Source organism: Bos javanicus, chromosome 16, assembly GCF_032452875.1.
Source record: "Bos javanicus breed banteng chromosome 16, ARS-OSU_banteng_1.0, whole genome shotgun sequence".
Classification (NCBI taxonomy): Eukaryota; Metazoa; Chordata; class Mammalia; order Artiodactyla; family Bovidae; genus Bos; species Bos javanicus.
Genome location: NC_083883.1, coordinates 29,077,095 through 29,095,580, shown reverse-complemented (window position 1 = coordinate 29,095,580; position 18,486 = coordinate 29,077,095). Strand labels below are relative to the sequence as shown.

The 18,486-nt window shown below is 37.4% G+C and overlaps 1 protein-coding gene across 2 annotated transcripts in view; it reads right to left on the bottom strand.

Moving 5' to 3' along the window:
* Nucleotides 1-18,486, bottom strand: part of DNAH14 (dynein axonemal heavy chain 14) — a 394,303-nt gene that overhangs the window by 44,033 nt on the left and 331,784 nt on the right. For both annotated transcript variants that reach the window (XM_061382365.1, XM_061382363.1), the window contains 4 exons: nucleotides 16,776-17,012; nucleotides 13,372-13,457; nucleotides 7,260-7,416; nucleotides 4,898-5,108 (listed from right to left, as the gene is read on the bottom strand). In XM_061382365.1, coding sequence (XP_061238349.1) covers nucleotides 4,898-5,108; nucleotides 7,260-7,416; nucleotides 13,372-13,457; nucleotides 16,776-17,012 — 691 coding nt within the window. The remainder of the gene's footprint in view (nucleotides 1-4,897; nucleotides 5,109-7,259; nucleotides 7,417-13,371; nucleotides 13,458-16,775; nucleotides 17,013-18,486) is intronic.

Below are 18,486 nucleotides of genomic sequence, written 5' to 3'. Positions count from 1 at the left end.
CACATACATACATGACTACTGGAAAAACCATAGTTTTGACTACACAGAACTTTGTCAGCAAAGTGATGTCTCTGCTTTTTAATATGCTGTCTAGGTTGGTCATAGCTTTTCTTCCAAGGAGCAAGAGTCTCAATTTCATGGCTGCAGTCACCATTTGCAGAGATTTTGGAGCCCAGGAAAATAAAAGTCTGTCACTGTTTCCATTGTTTCTCCATCCATTTGCCATGAAGTGATGGGACTGGATGCCATGATCTTCGTTCTTGGAATGTTGTTTTAAGCCAGCTGTTTCACTTTCCTCTTTCACTTTCATCAAGAGGCTCTTTAGTTCCTCTTCTCTTTCTGCCAGAAAGGTGGTGTCATCTGCATATCTGAGGTTATTGATATTTCTCCCAGTAATCTTGATTCCAGCTTGTGCTTCATCCAGCCTGGCATTTCACATCATGGCCCAGGCATTCGAGAGTGACGAGGGCGTGTCTGACGGCGAGGGCGACAGGGTCACCCTCTTCAGCTTGGCCATTCAGCTGTCACCCAGCGGGCAGGCCAATGCCAAGACTCTGACTGTGATGCTGCAGGAGCAGCTGGACGCCATCAATGAAGAGATCCGGTGGGTGATTGCGAACTCAGCTCCCCAGAAACTCGGTTTCTCTGAGGAGCTGTCTTCTCCTAGGGACGTCTGAGTGTTCCACAGTAAGAAACCTGACCTCAGGTCTGCTTCAAGAATTTTCAGTTTTGAGATTGCCCTTGATTATAGAGCTCAGTCAGCAGGGGCATTCTGTCCACGGTGTGGTGTCAGCACTCTGTGGGGGGGCGTTGTGGGGTGACCCCCTCAGCTCTGAGCCACAAGGTGGGTGAGGTGCTGAGGCGGTGTCCCCTGCGGCCCGTGCACCCTCCTGTGTCTCTCAGAGCCCCCCACATTCTGGTGAAAAGCCACCTGGTGAAAGCTGGGGTTTTGGGGTTATTCTGCATATAAATTAAATAAGCAGGGTGACAGTATACAGCCTTGATGTATTTCTTTCCCTATTTGGAACCAGTCTGTTGTTCCACATCTGGTTCTAACTGTTGCTTCCTGACCTGCATACAGATTTCTCCAGAGGCAGGTCAGGTGGTCTGGTACTCCCGTCTCTTTCAGAATTTTCCTGTTTGTTGTGATCCACACAGTCAAAGGCTTTGGCATAGTCAATAGAGCAGACGTAGATGTTTTTCTGGAACTCTCTTGCTTTTTCAATGATCTAACAAATGTTGACAATTTGATCTCTGGTTCCTCTGCCTTTTCTAAATCTAGCTTGAATATCTGAAAGTTCTTGTTTCACGTACTGTTGAAACGTCACTTGGAGAATTTTGAGCGTTACTTTGCTAGCGTGTAAGATGAGTGCAATTGTGTAGTAGTTTGAACATTCTTTGGAATTGTCATTCTTTTGGATTGGAATGAAAACTGACCTTTTCCAGTCCTGTGGCCACTGATGAGTTTTCCAAATTTGCTGGCATATTGAGTGTAGCACTTTCACAGCATCATCTTTTAGGATTTGAAATAGCTCAACTGGAATTCCATTCCTCCATTAGCTTTTTTCATAGTGATGCTTCCTAAGGCCCACTTGACTTCGCATTCTAGGATATTTGGCTTTAGGTGAATGATCACACCATTGTGGTTATCTGGGTCAGTAAGATCTTTTTTGTATAGTTCTTCTATGTATATCTTCTTAATATTTTCTGCCTCTGCTAGGTCCATACCATTTCTGTCCTTTATTGTGCCCATCTTTGCAAGAAATATGCCCTTGATAGCTCTAATTTTCTTGAAGAGATCTCTAGTCTTTCTCATTCTTTTGTTTTCCTCTATTTCTTTGCATTGATCACTGAGGAAGAATTTCTTCTCTCTCCTTGGTATTCTTTGGAACTCTTTGGAACCCATTCAAATGGGTATATCTTTCCTTTTCTCCTTTGCCTTTTGCTTCTCTTCTTTTCTCAGCTATCTGTAAGGCCTCCTCAGGCAACTGGTTATATAGCATAGTTTTAATGATTGTCAATTACTCTTATTAAGCTTTTGAAACTGTTCTGAAGAACATTTTATTAATTAAAAAAATGATACAATACTGTCTGTCATTCTATTGCTCCTTTATGTCTTAATACACTTTTTGAATGCTGATACAATGACTGTCTGGTCCATGCTGTATCCTTAGTCTCTAGAATGATTTCTGGCAAATAGTAGGTTTCCTACAAATATTTTTTGAATTAATAATGAAAAATCTAGTAGAAATTATTGTGTCATATTTCAGAGTTTGCATCTGTTGAAATCATATAATTAAGTAATCTTCATCTTCTGATTCAAGTAATGAAACAAATGTGAAAAAGTGAAATTAGGAAATAGTTTTTAAACTGCTTAAAGAATAATAGTCTGAGAACAGAATGCATACTATTAGTAAAGGTTTTAGAAAGTTAAGCCAGACAGCTGCATTTTGGTTTCATAATTCCCTTGTGGATGCTCACAGCAGAAGAATAACGGCATGAAGAAGCAGAGACCCTCATTTAAAGGCACTTTTATCCTCTATGACCCACCTCCCAGAATATTGGAAATAAAAGCAAAAATAAACAAATGAGACCTAATTAAAATTAAAAGCTTCTGCACAACAAAAGAAACTATAAGCAAGGTGAAAAGACAGCCTTCAGAATGGGAGAAAATAATAGCAAATGAAGCAACTGACAAACAACTAATCTCAAAAATATACAAGCAACTCCCGCAGCTCAATTCCAGAAAAATAAATGACCCAATCAAAAAATGGGCCAAACAACTAAATAGACATTTCTCCAAAGAAGACATACAGATGGCTAACAAACATATGAAAAGATGCTCAACATCACTCATTATCAGAGAAATACAAATCAAAACCACTATGAGGTACCATTTCACACCAGTCAGAATGGCTGCGATCCAAAAGTCTACAAGCAATAAATGCTGGAGAGGGTGTGGAGAAAAGGCAACCCTCTTACACTGTTGGTGGGAATGCAAACTAGTACAGCCACTATGGAGAACAGTGTGGAGATTCCTTAAAAAACTGGAAATAGAACTGCCTTATGATCCAGCAATCCCACTGCTGGGCATACACACTGAGGAAACCAGAAGGGAAAGAGACATGTGTACCCCAATGTTCATCGAAGCACTGTTTATAATAGCCAGGACATGGAAGCAACCTAGATGTCCATCAGCAGATGAATGGATAAAGAAAGCAGTGGTACATATACACAATGGAGTATTACTCAGCCATTAAAAAGAATACATTTGAATCAGTTCTAATGAGGTGGATGAAACTGGAGCCTATTATACAGAGTGAAGTAAGCCAGAAAGAAAAACACCAATACAGTATACTAACACATATACATGGAATTTAGAAAGATGGTAATGACAACCCTGTATGCGAGACAGCAAAAGAGACACAGATGTATACAACAGTCTTTTGGACTCTGTGGGAGAGGGAGGGGGGGATGATTTGGGAGAATGGCATTAAAACATGTATAATATTATATAAGAAATGAATTGCCAGTCCAGGTTCAATGCAGGATACAGGAAGCTTGGGGCTGGTGCACTGGGATGACCTAGAGGGATGGTACGGGGAGGGAGGTGGGAGGGGGTTCAGGATGGGGAACACGTGTACACCCGTGGTGGATGCATGTTGATGTATGGCAAAACCAATACAACATTGTAAAGTAAAAAAAAATAATAATAAATTTTAAAAAATAAAAAAAAAAAAATAAAGGCACTTTTATACACAGTATTGGCCATACTCAGTAAAGCAGACAGAAACGCAAATCTGGTGAAAAAGCTATAGAATGCAATTTGTTAAAACATTACTAACTCAACACTTTGCTAATTCTTCAAGCAAAGTTAGAGCATTCTATTTCCAAATACTTTCACTGCAAAGAAGAAGGCTGAACCTATGGGAATTTTTGCTTGAGTCAGCAAGTACTTTGGGAGAAAACAGCCAACGGGTTGAACTAGAGTAAGTCAGAATAGGTACCAAATACAGCCTATAAAGAAAATTATCAAAAAAAAAAAAAAGAAAGAAAATTATCACTGAAATTATGGATGCTGTTCTCGTTGTTTCACTTGAGTCTAGCTCTTTGCACGCCTACAGACTGTAGTCTGCCAAGCTTCTCTGTCCACAGGATTCTCCAGGCAGGAATACTGGAGTGAGTTGCCATGTCCTCTTCTAGGGGATCTTCCTGACCCAGGGATCCAACCCATGACTCTTAATTCTCCTGCATTGGTGGGCAGGTTCTTTACCACTAGCACCACCTGGGAAATATGGATATGAGGTATTATATTCTGCTGTGTGGAAGCAATAGGATATTACAAACTATGCCACATGTACATTTCTATATACATGTGTATGTACAAGTGTATATCTATTGAGAGTTTGAGATGGGGAGAAAGAGAAACTGATAAACTGGATGGAAAGTAAAAATTAAAGAGGTCTTTTCTTCTAATAAAAAGTGATATATTCCTAGTGTAGCTTTCAAGTTCTTGGAGAAATAGAATCGTCATAAAATAGCCTACATTACCTCTGAGTGGCTTAACACTTTATTTTATCACTGTTTAAGCACAGTTGTACATTGCCATTTCCAGTTTTAGCTCATTGTTTTGATAATAATCTGATCTCTTATGTGTGCACGGGTGCTCAGTTGCTCGGTCACGTTTGACTTTTTGCCACCCAATGGACTGTAGCCCATCAGGCCCCTGTGAACATGGGATTTTCCAGGCAAGAATACTGGAGTGGGTTGCCTGCTCCAGGGGATCTTCCCGACTCAGGGATTGAACCCAAGGGTCCTGTAGTTCCTGCATTGGCTGGTGGATTCTTTACCACTGAGCCACCTGGGAAGCCCTTACAAATAAATGTAAAACTCTTACGATTCTACAATAGTGCAGAGCCTTGGCATAAATGATGCTGCAAGATGGCAGTTCTGGAGGAAGACCCATTGCTCTGTTTTGGTTAGGGCCTTAACAATGAGGGCTTCTGCTTTAGCTGCCTGGCCACGACCCAAAGAAATCATGGTCACATGATTGGTTGTTCCCATTAACTCTTGTGCAAATTTCAGGAGCGTATTGGTGAGGTCGATCCCTGTAAAACAACATGGAAAGATACATACTATTGTAAAGTCATTTAATCACCTCTTTAAAAATACATTCTAGCATTTATTAAGTGGCAGTGGGAAAAGGTGTACACATAATGGAAAAACTAGTCTTTTAAATCAGAAGGTAGAGCTCAAATTTTGGTTCTTCCATTTTCTTTTTTGCAAAATTAATTTTTATTGGAGTATAGTTGATTTACAATGCTGTGTTAGTTTCTGCTGTACATCAAAGTGAGTCATATATATATATATCTATATACACACACACATATATGTATATGCATATACATAGCCACTCTTTTTTAGATTCTATTCCCATTTAGGTCATTACAGAGTATTGAGTAGAGTTCCCTGTGCTACACAGTAGGTTCTTTATTAGTTATCTATTTTATTATATACAGTGTGCATATGTCAAACCCCATCTAATGGGGTGACAGATGGGGTGATACTATTTACTACAGCAGTAGTAGGTTTGTGGGTTGTTTACTCCAGCACTTACTTGTCCCTTCCTCCTCTATAGCTGAACCCTGGTGTTACTCCAAATGGCCATGTGCGCAGCTAAAATGCTTCATTTTTAGCCTTTCATGCAGCTAGGTATGAGCATCTTATGTTTTGTGAAAAAGCTTTGGCAGCAAAGTTTCTAAATGTTGTGCTATCTTCCATTCTGTACAGCAGAGTGAATTACTTATACATATATAGTATATAGCCACTCTTTTTTCCCATATAGGTCCCATATAGATAATTACAGAATACTGAGTAGAGTTTCCTGTGCTATACAGTAGGTTCTTTATTAGTTATCTGTTTTATTATATGTAGTGTGTATATGTCAAGCCATGTCTAACAGGGTGACAGATGTTTGGAACATAGATGTGATGGCCACAGCCCTAGGTGCCATGTCAGGCTAAGTTTTCAAGAAATAGACAGCACTGTTATGAGTGTGTCAGGCATATAGCCAGCTGCTTTACATGGAAAAGTTTCAGATGAGAAAGCCTCTACATGGGGGCACTTTGAACAAGGCTTTTCCTAATAGAATCAAAGTTTGAAAATGGTGAGTTCTAAAGACATGTTTGATTTGAAGATAATGGAAAGCAGAAAATAAATGAAGAAAGTATTTTCCTTAGGAGAAAATATTTTGCTTAGGGTCTGTAGAGCAAAGACAAGATAAAGAAAAAAATGCATTTGAAGTCTTGAAGCACACAAGCATACAATCAACAGAGATATTTCTGATAATTTTATAACATTTTTTCACAGGTCAATGGGAATTAAAATTGTTAATAAAGCAAGGGTAATCCCAAATTTCATATCAATAATATGTGTGTTTGGGAGGTATTTTCTGCATACAAAACTAGCCCTGATAAATTTTTCCATATTCATGAATCTGGGACAACTCATTTTTCTTTGTTCTTTTACATTTTTAGTCATTCTTTTTTTTTTTTTAAATGTGCTATTGCTTTATTTGCTTATTTTTTTTAAATTGAGATATAGTTGATGTACAATAATGATATAAATAACTTTTAGATGTATAATAGAGTGAGTCATAATTCTTAAAGGTTATAGTTCATTTATAGGTATCATAAAATACTGTTTGTACTCCCTCTGTTGTACAATATACCCTTGTAGCTTATTTATTTCACACATTGTGGTTTGTACCTCCCAACCGTCTACCCCAGCTTGGCCCTCCCCTCTTCATTATCTCCACTGGTATCCACTAGTTCGGTCTTTATATCTGTGAATCTGTTTGAAAGATTCATTCTTAATATAGTTTACAGTTTTAAGATATTTAGTGAAGTCACTCAGTCGTGTACAACTCTTTTGCGACCCCATGGACTGTAGCCTACCAGGTTCCTCCGTCCATGGGGTTTTCCAGGCAAGAGTACTGAAGTGGCTTGCCATTTCCTTTTCCAGGGGATCTTCCTGACCCAGGGACGGAACCCGGGTCTTCCACATTGCAGGCAGATGCTTTACCATCTGAGCCACCAGGGAAGCCCAATTCTTTAAGATATTTAAGAATAGGACAATTTCCCCACATATTTAAGAATAGGGAAATATTTTAAACACAGAACACCCTGACACAGAACCTACTTCTCTACATCTTTTGAAAAACATCATCATGTCATCTTAACTGTCCACAAGTAGCTTACCATGGGAGTGAATAAGTATCAGTGGAGTCCTGGCATTGGATTCTTCATATGATTCCTTCAAACTGGTTCCAGTGCTGTGAATATATTCATTTCCTATTTTTTCAGTTATAAACCTTTCCACAGAATTCTTTAAACATTCTGGTCTAAGAATTTTTATCTAAGAAAGAAACCATGATAGATAAGTAACTTTAAAAACTACCCAAGGGAATATCCCCTGTGGTAAGAGGAAACACACTAAGAAGTATTCAGTATTTAGGTTGCCCTTCAAAAGTTTTGTGGTGTTCCTTGTGTTGGGAAAATTTGAGGGGAGTCTATGTGTGGTGGGAAAGCTCCCACCACTGCTCTTGACCATCCTATGGTCCTTCCTAGATGCCAGGGCTATCTGGTGCCTCTATCTTTCACACACTGCGATCTTACTTTGTACGTGCAAATCCAAGTTAGGGTCCCTGACTCTGCAAAAAGAGACCTTGTGCCTGGGTTTTTTTCCTCCTCTGCTGTACATATCTAGAGCAAGAAAAAACCCCACGGTATTAGAGGATGAAAATCCAGGATAGCATAGTTGGAAAAGTACCGACTCTTCCATTAATAAAATGAAAATCAATAGCACAATATTTATGTGTTTAAACAAACTGAGAACACATCTGCAGAGAAGTTTAGAGGGACTAAAAGGTTTTGCAAACAGTATACAGGTGGTAAATAGAAATTCATCTGTTGGAAGTCATTGCAAATTTCAGACATTTTCCATGAAAACTGCTTTAAACTAATCACTTATGTGCTATTTCTTTACAGAATGATCATACATTCTGTGCTTAGCATTTTCAGAGACTCCATCATTTAAGGCAAAATTAAAACTGTATGTGTCTGTCAGTCTGTGTGGAGGTACTAGATTGAACCATGGGTCATCGTCAAAAACCATCAACTATTGGCAAGTTCACATATTTAAAAGAAACCTAATATAAACTCATTATGTTGAGTTTGCTCTTTTCTGTATCCTTTGGAAAAATTAATCTCAAATTTTTAATTGATTGCAACATATGTATTTTTAAACATGAAAATTGGCAGCACACATAGAATCTGGGGTCTAACAGCAGAGTCCCCCCAGTATTTCCAGTTACGAAAGTGTGAGAATCAACCGAGTGAAACACCATTAGGGGTGGTCCATCACTGCTAAGAATCTGTCTCCCCAACGTGATTGTCACCTTTTGTCACCATCATGCTGCTGGTTCCTTCTCTATTTTATTAATCAAGCAAACATTTATTAAATTTCTCCACTTATGTAATTTTTAACCCCAAGAAATTGGAGGGGGGGGGTAGTGGGACAGAAAGAAAAGTTTGAAGAAATGGGTTCCATTGAAATAAATTTTATTAGCTCTTTTCTAAGAAGCTACATATAGTTCTGAAAAATTTCCCCATGTCCGTATCTCCTCATTGTCATCTTTCCCCCTCTTTTCTGTCCAATGGATTATATAAATGGAAGGAACTGAATAAACTGGACAAAGTCCTTGCCCCTGTGGAGCTCCATGATATCCTTTAACTAGGCTGAGTCTTCTCCCTAGTATATTCTAAATCTCATAAGTGGCAGTCTCAATTTCTGACTCTTACAGGTCAGACCCAGTTCCAAATATTTAAACTCAATTTCCCTATACATACACTTAACATTTTATCAGACCATGTCTTCTGACCCGGAGTTTGGTAAATAGGATGACTATACTCATAAAGTTGCTAGTGACAAACTAAAACCACTTGGAGCTTAATGGGGGAGAGTAATGCAGCATGGGTTTTAAAATCTAGTTCATTTTGTTGTTAAGGTAATACACACTTGTTACATGAAATTCAAATAATACTTGCTATATAACTTGTTACATAAAATTTTTTAAAAAGTATAAATTGAAATATGAAGACCCTATTTCCTAGATAACCACTATTTGTTTCTTGTTGTTCTTTATATTTTCTACATACACATGAATATCTCTCTAACCTGTTCATTTTTCCCCACAAATGGAGTTTTTACTATACAGACTGTTAAGTAGTCTGCATTTTTCAGTTACTATAGCTTAAATACATCTTAATGTCATAATTGCATCAATAATCCACATACAGAGTAGAGGAATAAAGTTGTCAGGTGGATAACATAAACTGGAGAAGTGGGTTGGGCTGAAGAAAAATAATTCTCCTGTATAATAAAAAGTTATGCAAATATGATGTTAAATGGCAAATAGCATTCAACTTCAGTGTCGGGAAATAATTGGGAGCAGTGAAGACTATGATACACTGCTCCAAAAGGGCAGAGAGTATTGCTATGGATGATTGTGGGCCACGTATTAGCTGATCTTCTAATTTTTTAATAAATGCTGGAAATCTGGATTTTTATGTCAAATTTCTCAATTTGAAAATTTTGGCTCAAAAGAAGAAAAACCAAACCCAAACAAAAATAAAAACACACAAAAAAATGTATATACCGATGTTCCAGCAGCATTACTTGCAACAGCCAAAAGGTGGAAACAACCCAAGTGTTCATGGACAGATGAATAGATAAATAAAATGTGGCATATGGATACAATGCAATAGTATTCAGCTTTGAAAAAATTCTGACACATGCTACAACATGGATGAAACTTGAAGACATTAAATGAAATAAGTCAGACACAAAAAGATAAATGTTGCATGATTCTACTTATATGAAGTATCTATAATAGGCATACTGTTCATGGGGTTCTTGCTGCAAGAATACTAGAGTGGTTTGCCATTCCTTTCTCCAGTGGACTATGTTTTGTCAGAACTCTTCACTATGACCTGTCTGTCTTGGGTGGCCCTGCAAGGCATGGCTCATAATTTCATAGAGTTATGCAAGCCCCTTTGCCATGGCAAGACTGTGATCCAGGTCAGTATTCATTCCAATCCCAAAGAAAGGCAGTGCCAAAGAATGTTCAAACTACTGTACAAGTGAACTAATTTTACATGTTAGTAAGGTTATGCTCAAAATCCTTCAAACTGGGCTTCGACTGAGAAATTCCAGATGTACAAGGTGGATTTAGAAAAGGCAGAGAAACCAGAGATCAAATTGCCAACATTTGCTGGATCATAGAGAAAGCAAGGGGATTCCAGAAAAACATCTACTGCTTCATTGACTACATTAAAGCCTTTGACTGTGTGGATCACAAAAAACTGGAAAATTCTTAAAGAGATGGGAATACCAGGCCACCTTATCTTCCTCCAGAGAACCTGTTTTCAGGTCAAGAAGCAACAGTTAGAACTGGACATGGAACAACAGACTGATTCAAAACTGGGAAAAGAGTAGGTCAAGGCTGTATATTGTCACCATGCTTATTTAACTTCCATGCAGAGTACATCATGTGAAAGCCAGGCAGGATGAATCACAAGCTGGAATCAAGATTTCTGTGAGAAATACCAACAACCTAAGATATGCAGATGATGCAACTCTAATGGCAGAAAGTGAAGAGGAACTAAAGAGCTTCTTGATGAAGGTAAAAGAGGAGAGTGAAAAAGCTGGCTTAAAACTCATCATTCAAAAACTAAGATAATGGGCATCCGGTCCTATCACTTCATGGCAAATAGAAAGGGAAAAAGTGGATGAAGTGACAGATTTTCTTTCCTTGGGCTCCAAAATCACTGTAGACAGTGACTGCAGCCATGAAATTAAAAAATGTTTGCTCCTTGTAAGAAAAGCTATGGCAAACCTAGACAGCGTATTAAAAAGCAGAGACATTACTTTGCCAACAAAGGTCTATATAGTCAATGCTATGGTTTTCTGGTAGTCATGTACAGATGTGAGAGTGGAACCATAAAGACAGCTAAGTGCCGAAAATCGATGTTTTGGAATTGTGATGCTGGAGAAGACTCTTGAGAGTCCCTTGGACTGCAAGGAGATCAAACCAGTCAATCCTAAAGGAAATCAACCCTGACTATTTATTGGCAGGACTGACAGTGAAGCTCCAATACTTTGGTCACCTGATGTGAAGAGCCAACTCAGTGGAAAAGACCTTGATGTTGGAAAAGATAGAAGGCAAAATGAGAAGGAGGTGGCAGAGAGTGAGATGGTTAGATAGCATCACTGACTCAATGGGCATGAATTTAAGCAAACTTGGGGAGATAGTGAAGGACAGGAAGCTGGTGTGCTGAAGTTTGTGGGGTTTTAAAGAGTTGGTCACGCCTTAATGACTGAACAAAAATTACAACAGAATAGGCAAGTTCAGAGGGACAGAAAGTAGAATGCTGGCTGCCATGGTCTAATGGGAGGAAATAATGGGGAATTTTTTGGTACAGTGTTTGGGATGATAAAAATTTCTAAAAGTGGCTAGTGGTGAGTTTTCACAATCCTGTAAATGTACTTACTGCCACGGAATTTTATATTTAAATAAACTTAAGAGGAATTATTATCAGGAGTAAATGAAATAATGAATGTATGCTATGCCACAATAAAAAGTTGGAAAGAAAACAACTCACTTTAAGATATAAGGACATAGAATATTTTAAAATAGTCTCTGCTATTTTGGTTATCTTTATTGGAGATTTTGAAATTTTATAAGAAAGATCTCCAAAGACTCAAATTCAATTGGTTAGTGATAAATTGTACTTGAAGTATTGAGAAAACGAAATCACAGCCCCGATAAAAATGTCTGTAAGTCAGGTGCAATCTTTTTCTGCAACACCATGAGTAAATTTTAAAGTGATGTAAAAATAAAATTTAACGCAGAAACCAAAAGAAAGATGATTCGCTGTTAAGGCTGGCATTTTCAGGAAGTTAGAGAAAAAGGGAAATAAGAGGAAGGATTTCCTCCTCCCTAAACTAGAGGCTGGAGAAGGCAATGGCACCCCACTCCAGTACTCTTGTCTGGAAAATCCATGGACGGAGGAGCCTGGTAGGCTGCAGTCCATAGAATCGACACGACTGAGTGACTTGACTTTCACTTTTCACTTTCATGCACTGGAGAAGGAAATGGCAACCCACTCCAGGGTTCTTGCCTGGAGAATCCCAGGGACAGGGCGGCGGGGCGGGGGGGCCTGGTGGGCTGCCCTCTATGGGGTCGAACAAAGTCGACACGACTGAAGCAACTTAGCAGCAACAGCAGCAAACTAGAGGCTAAATGTGAAAATTAAAGATTGTTTGATGTGATAAGGGCAAATTTAGAAAAATCTACTTTATTTTTTTAATTTTTTTTAAGACTTTGAGGTTTTATTTATATCTCATTTCTGAATGCTTTTGATACCTACATTAAATACACAGATTACTCATCAGTGAGAAAAATCTACTTTAAAGAATCTACTTTGGCAAGTATAACATGGTGTTACTGGTAAAAGCACAGATTTCAGGGTCAAATTGTCTGAGTTTCAGTCCTGGCTCAATTAGGCATTCCATAAAAAGGGGAAATGATAATGTCTACCCCCAAGATGATTATGAAGATTAAATGAGATAATTTATGAAAACTGCGGAGTACATGCTAAGCTTTACTTACTTTAAAGGGCTCACAAATGACACCTATTCACATCGCTAACCTGCCAACCTCACAGCCAGATTCTGAGGCATTGACTAATAGAGGAATCAGGGAAAATACCACCTTTATTATCAATACAGGCCAAGGTGGTGGATATGGTTTAGGTGGGTGTACTTCCTGATACTAAACCGTAGAATTCGGCAGACTTTTCTGTCTCAAGCAGTGCTGGGCAGTCTTTGACTTTTCCGTAAAAATCCCTGGTACGTTCTTGTACAATTTATGGCATTGAGAAGCAGAGCAGAAATTATGCATTTTGCAGGAAGGCTAATCCCCAAAGGGACAGGGGAGAAGGGCTAAGCCATGCACAGTGATTTCATCTCTCAGATTACCTGTGTGACAAGTCCTTTCTCCTTTCTAGGGAGGAATGAATAAGGGTGCAGAAAGATGCTAAGAATGTTATTCTAATTGAACTCCCATCACATAAAAGCACATTAAAATGGAATGTAAGTGCTTTCCCCTAGTAGTAATGTTCATTAAATGTTAGACTGCAAAATCTATATATATTTTGCTCATAAAAGTTTAAAATTTAAATAGTTTAAATTACTGATAAGGTGCTCAAAACATTTAGAACATCAATATTTTCTCATAGCACATCTTACCAAAATAAGTCTTTGAAATGGAGTGAGTTTCTCCCAGGGAAAATTTATAGAACTGTATATTTCTTCATTTTCATTAAAAACTTGAGCTAGATAAAATTTAGAGAAACTGAGATTAACAATAAAATACTTTGGATCACCAAAAGGTAATACAATGATTTTTTTTTTCACTATAAAATTGTGAGGTTTTGTTTAAAACACTGCTAACTTCTTTTAAAGTGAGATTTCTGTGAGATTTCAGGCATCTCTAACTATCTTTAATATTGTAAAAGAGGTATATCTTAAGGTAGATTTAACTTTCAACTTGTCTCTGGTGAAATGGTTGAAGAATGAGAACTAGAAAAGATGATGGATGACAGAAGGAAAAGAAATTAGAAGCAAAGGCCAGAGCCAATATTTTACGACCTGATCCTGAATATATACTCTTTATAAATTGATAACTAGAGGTTAGAGACTTCTGTTCATATAATAGAATATAAACTAATAACTAATAAATATAAACAATAAACTCTAGAGGCTAGAGATTTCTGTTCAGAATCTACCTATAACGGATACAAGAAATGAGGATCAAATGGAAATGCAATGATTTTCAAGTTTTTGAAAAACTGAATATTATAAAAATGTATTTAAAAACTTTGACCCCTCTTACCTTTGATAGAGAGTCACACTTACCCTTGATACAGTCACCACAGGATCACACTTTCTTGCAAGGTGGGAAAAATTTTAGTTTTCATTTCCATCTATTCCATATACAGCTATCATTTCTTTTTTTTAATTTATTTATTTTAATTAGAGGCTAATTACATGTTTCAATGCCATTTCCCCAAATCATCCCCCCTCCCTCTCCCACAGAGTCCAAAAGACTGTTCTATACATCTGTGTCTCTTTTGTACAGCTATCATTTCTACCAATCTTTTATTTCTACATTATTTCCTCAAAGTCTAACTTTAAATACAACTTAGATAAGAGAAATAGCTTTTTAAAATAGATAAGATATATTCTGTTGATCTTAAAAAGTCCACAATACATGAACATCTAGTTAAAAATGGATAAACTTGGGGTTACTTGCAAAGTAAAAGATCTTCACTTAACAAAAAGTCAGTAAAGAGTGCCTTTAAATGAAAGATATCGACTCTTATCTTACAGCATAATAAACAATGAATCCAAGATAGATTAGTGCAAAATGCAACAAAATAAAACAATAATGAACCCGAGAGAAAACTTTAAGGGAAGAAGAAAACCTCTTAATCAGAACTGGAAATTAAAAAATTATAAAAGAAAATACAGACATAATTAACTATAACAAACATTTAAACATTTTTATGTTATAGATATTACAGACAAATCCAATAAGCAATGACAGATTTTGAAAAATATTTGAATGAGCTGTTTAATATTTTTAATAAGACAAAAATTAATACCATGTTATGCTAATTAATTATAAGTAAATAATTTTATTATTGTATAACTGTACTCATTTCACATGCTAGCAAGGTAATGCTCAAAATCCTTCAAGTTAGGCTTCAACACTACATGAACTGAGAACTTCCAGACGTACAAGCTGGATTTAGAAAAGGCAGAGGAACCAGAGATCATGTTGCCAACATTCACTGGATCATAGAAAAAGCAAGGGGATTCCAGAAAAACATCTACTCTTTCATTGACTACACTAAAGCCTTTGATTGTGTGGATCACAACAAACTGTGGAAAATTCTTCAAGAGATGGGAATACCAGACCATCTTAATTGCCTCCTGAGAAATCTGTATGCAGGTCAAGAAACAACAGTTAGAACCGGACATGGAACAACTGACTGGTTCAAAATTCAGAAAGGAGGACTACAAGACTGTGTAGTGTCACCGTGCTCAATTAACTTTTATGCAGAGTACATCATGCGAAATGTCGGGCTGGATGAATCACAAGTTGGAATCAAGATTGCCAGAAGAAAGATGAACAACCTCAAATATGTACCACTCTAATGGCAGAAAGTGAAGAGGAAATAAAGAGCCTCTTGACGAGGATAAAAGAGAGTGAAAAAGCTGGCTTAAAACTCAACATTTAAAAAATTAAGATCACGGCATCCAGTCCCATCACTTCATGGCAAATCAAAGGGAAAAAAGTGGAAACAGTGATAGATTTTATTTTCTTGGGCTCCAAAATCACTATGGACAGTGACTATAGCCATGAAATTAAAAGACGCTTGCTCCTTGTAAGAAAAGCTATGACAAACCTAGACAGCGTATTAAAAAGCAGGGACATCACTTTGTCCACAAATGTCTGTATTGTCAAAGCTATGGTTTTCCCAGGAGTCATATACAGGTGTGAGAGCTGGATCATAAAGAAGGCTGGGTGCCAAAGAACTGATGCTTTCAAACTGTGGTGCTGGAGAAGACTCTTGAGAATCCCTTGGACTGTAAGATCAAACCAGTCAATCCTAAAGGAAATCAACCCAGATTGGAAAGACTGATGCTGAAGCTGAAACTCTAATATTTTGGTCAGCTGATATGAAGAGCTGACTCATTGCAAAAGATCCTAAAACTGGGAAAGATTGAGAGCAGGAGGAGGAGGAGGCGTCAGAAGATGAGATGGTTGGATGGCATCACCGACTCAATGGTCATGAGTTTGAGTAAGCTCCCACTCCAATGTTCTTGCCTGGAAAATCCCAGGGATGTGGGAGCCTTGTGGGCTGCCATCTATGGGGTTGCACAGAGTTGAACATGACCAAAGAGACTTAGCAGCAGCAGCAGCAGCCAGGATATAGTGAAGGACAGGGAAGCCTGGTGTGCTGCAGTCCACAGGGTCGCAATGATTTGGATACAACTGACCCACCGAACAACAACATTATACTAATAGGATTCTTAACAAATGGACAAAAAAAAGATCAACAATGGAGTAGAAAATGGGCAAAGTAAGCAAATTCAAATGGTCAGCAAACATCTGAAAAAATACTTAAACTTGATATATAAATTTAAAGACTTTAAACTTTTCAGATTGGTAAAAGTGAAAAAGAACCAATACTCTTCTTTGAAAAGGAGCACTCATATATTGCTGGTGGAAATGTAAGTTATCACAGACTTTCAAGGAAGGCAACTTGGAAGCGACTATTAATATAAAAACTATACTTTTGACCCAACAATTCCATTTCTGGCTATCCCAGAGAAATAAAAGTAAAGGAAATATATCTAAGGCTGATCATGTTTTGCATAACATAATTGTATTTTGTGGCAAAAATCTGGAAGCAAAGCAAAATGGAGGAAAATGTGGAATGAGAATTACATTAAATAACAAGTGCTTATTACATAGTTACATTCCTCCCTTTAGTTTTTTCATGATATTGAACTACATTGATAACTTGATAATCTATATACACATATGTAATGAAGTTAGATTAAGACACTGAATACTTTACCTATCTCTGGTGATTTTTCACTTTCCTCCAAGGAACCATTTTCTGAAGAGAAAGCTGTGCTCATCAGCAAATATACAGCCTTACTGTTTTTAAAAGCATTCCATTGTGACACATTTGATAACAGGGATTTACATAGAAGAGAAAAAGGCTCTAGTTCATTGCTGATATAAAAACACTGCTTCCACCTGGAATCTGACACCCACTGAAGATGCTGATTTTTACAGGTTTCATATATGCCTAACAAAAAAAGGAAAAGTGATCACATAAGAAGAGATGTATCCTTTACCTTTAGTTACTCATTAGAAAGTACATACTTAATAAATATTTTTTGTTGAGGAAAAAGCCATCTTATATAAAAACTAATTACATAAAATGTAATTTTTCAATTATGATAAACCACATAACACCAAATTTACTACCTTAACCATTTTAAGTGTACAATTCCGTAGTGTTAACTATAATTCATGTTGTGGTGAAACAGATCTCCAAAACTTCCTGCAAGTCTGAAGCTCTGTACCCATTTTCCCATTTCCTTTTCCCACTTCCCCACCTCCTAGCTCCTGGTAATCCTTTTCCCATTTCCCCACCTCCTGGCTCCTGGTAATCCTTTTCCCATTTCCCCACCTCCTAGCTCCTGGTAACCACCCATTCTTTTGTTTCTATGGATTTGACTTCTTTATGTACTTTATGTAAGTGGAATCATACAGTATTTGTCTTTTGGTGACTTGCTTATTTTGCTTAGCATAATGTCAAGTTTCAGCCATGTTGTACTATGTGATAGGATTTCCGTTTTTTGACTGAATAATACTCCATTTTACGTATATACTACATTTTCTTTATCCAGTCACCAGTGTACACCTGGGTTGCTTCTACCTATTGGATATTGTGAATAGCGCTGCTATGAACACTATATGCAAATATCTCTCTGAGACCCTGCTTTCAATTCTTTTAGATACATAACCAGACATAGGATTAATGGATCATATGATAATTCTATTCTCAGGTTTTTTTTTGAAGAAACTCTGTACTGCTCTGTACTGTTTTCTAGCTTCTCTGGTGGCTCAGATGGTAAAGCGTCTGCCTGCAATGTGGGAGACCCGGGTTCCGTCCCTGGGTCAGGAAGATCCCCTGGAGAAGGAAATGGCAATCCACTCCAGCATTCTTGCCTGGAAAATCCCATGGATGGAGGAGCCTGATAGGCTACAGTCTATGGGGTCACACAGAGTCGGACACGACTGAGTGACTTCACTTGTACTGTTTTCTATGTTCCAAATATGCACCATTTTACAATCCCACCAACAGGTTTCCATTTTCCCTACATTCTTGCCAGAACTTATTTTCTCTTTTTAAAAAGAAATGGATGTGAGATGATATCTTTTTGTAGATTTGCTTTGCATTTTCCTATGATTAGTGTTGTTGAGCATCTTTTCATATGTTTGTTGTCCATTTGTATTTAATCTTTGGACAAATGTTTATTCAAGTATTTAAAAATTGGGTTATTTGATTTTTTTGTTGTTGAGCTGTAGGAGTTCTTTATATATTCCATGTAAATATAAACTCCTTATCAGACATAGGGTTTGAAATATTTTCTTCTATTTCTTAGATTGCCTTTTCACTCTGTTGACTGTGTCCTTTGATGAACAAAAGTTTTAAATTTTGATATAAATTTGGTATGTAATAATTTTGATATACATTAATTTGATATAATTTT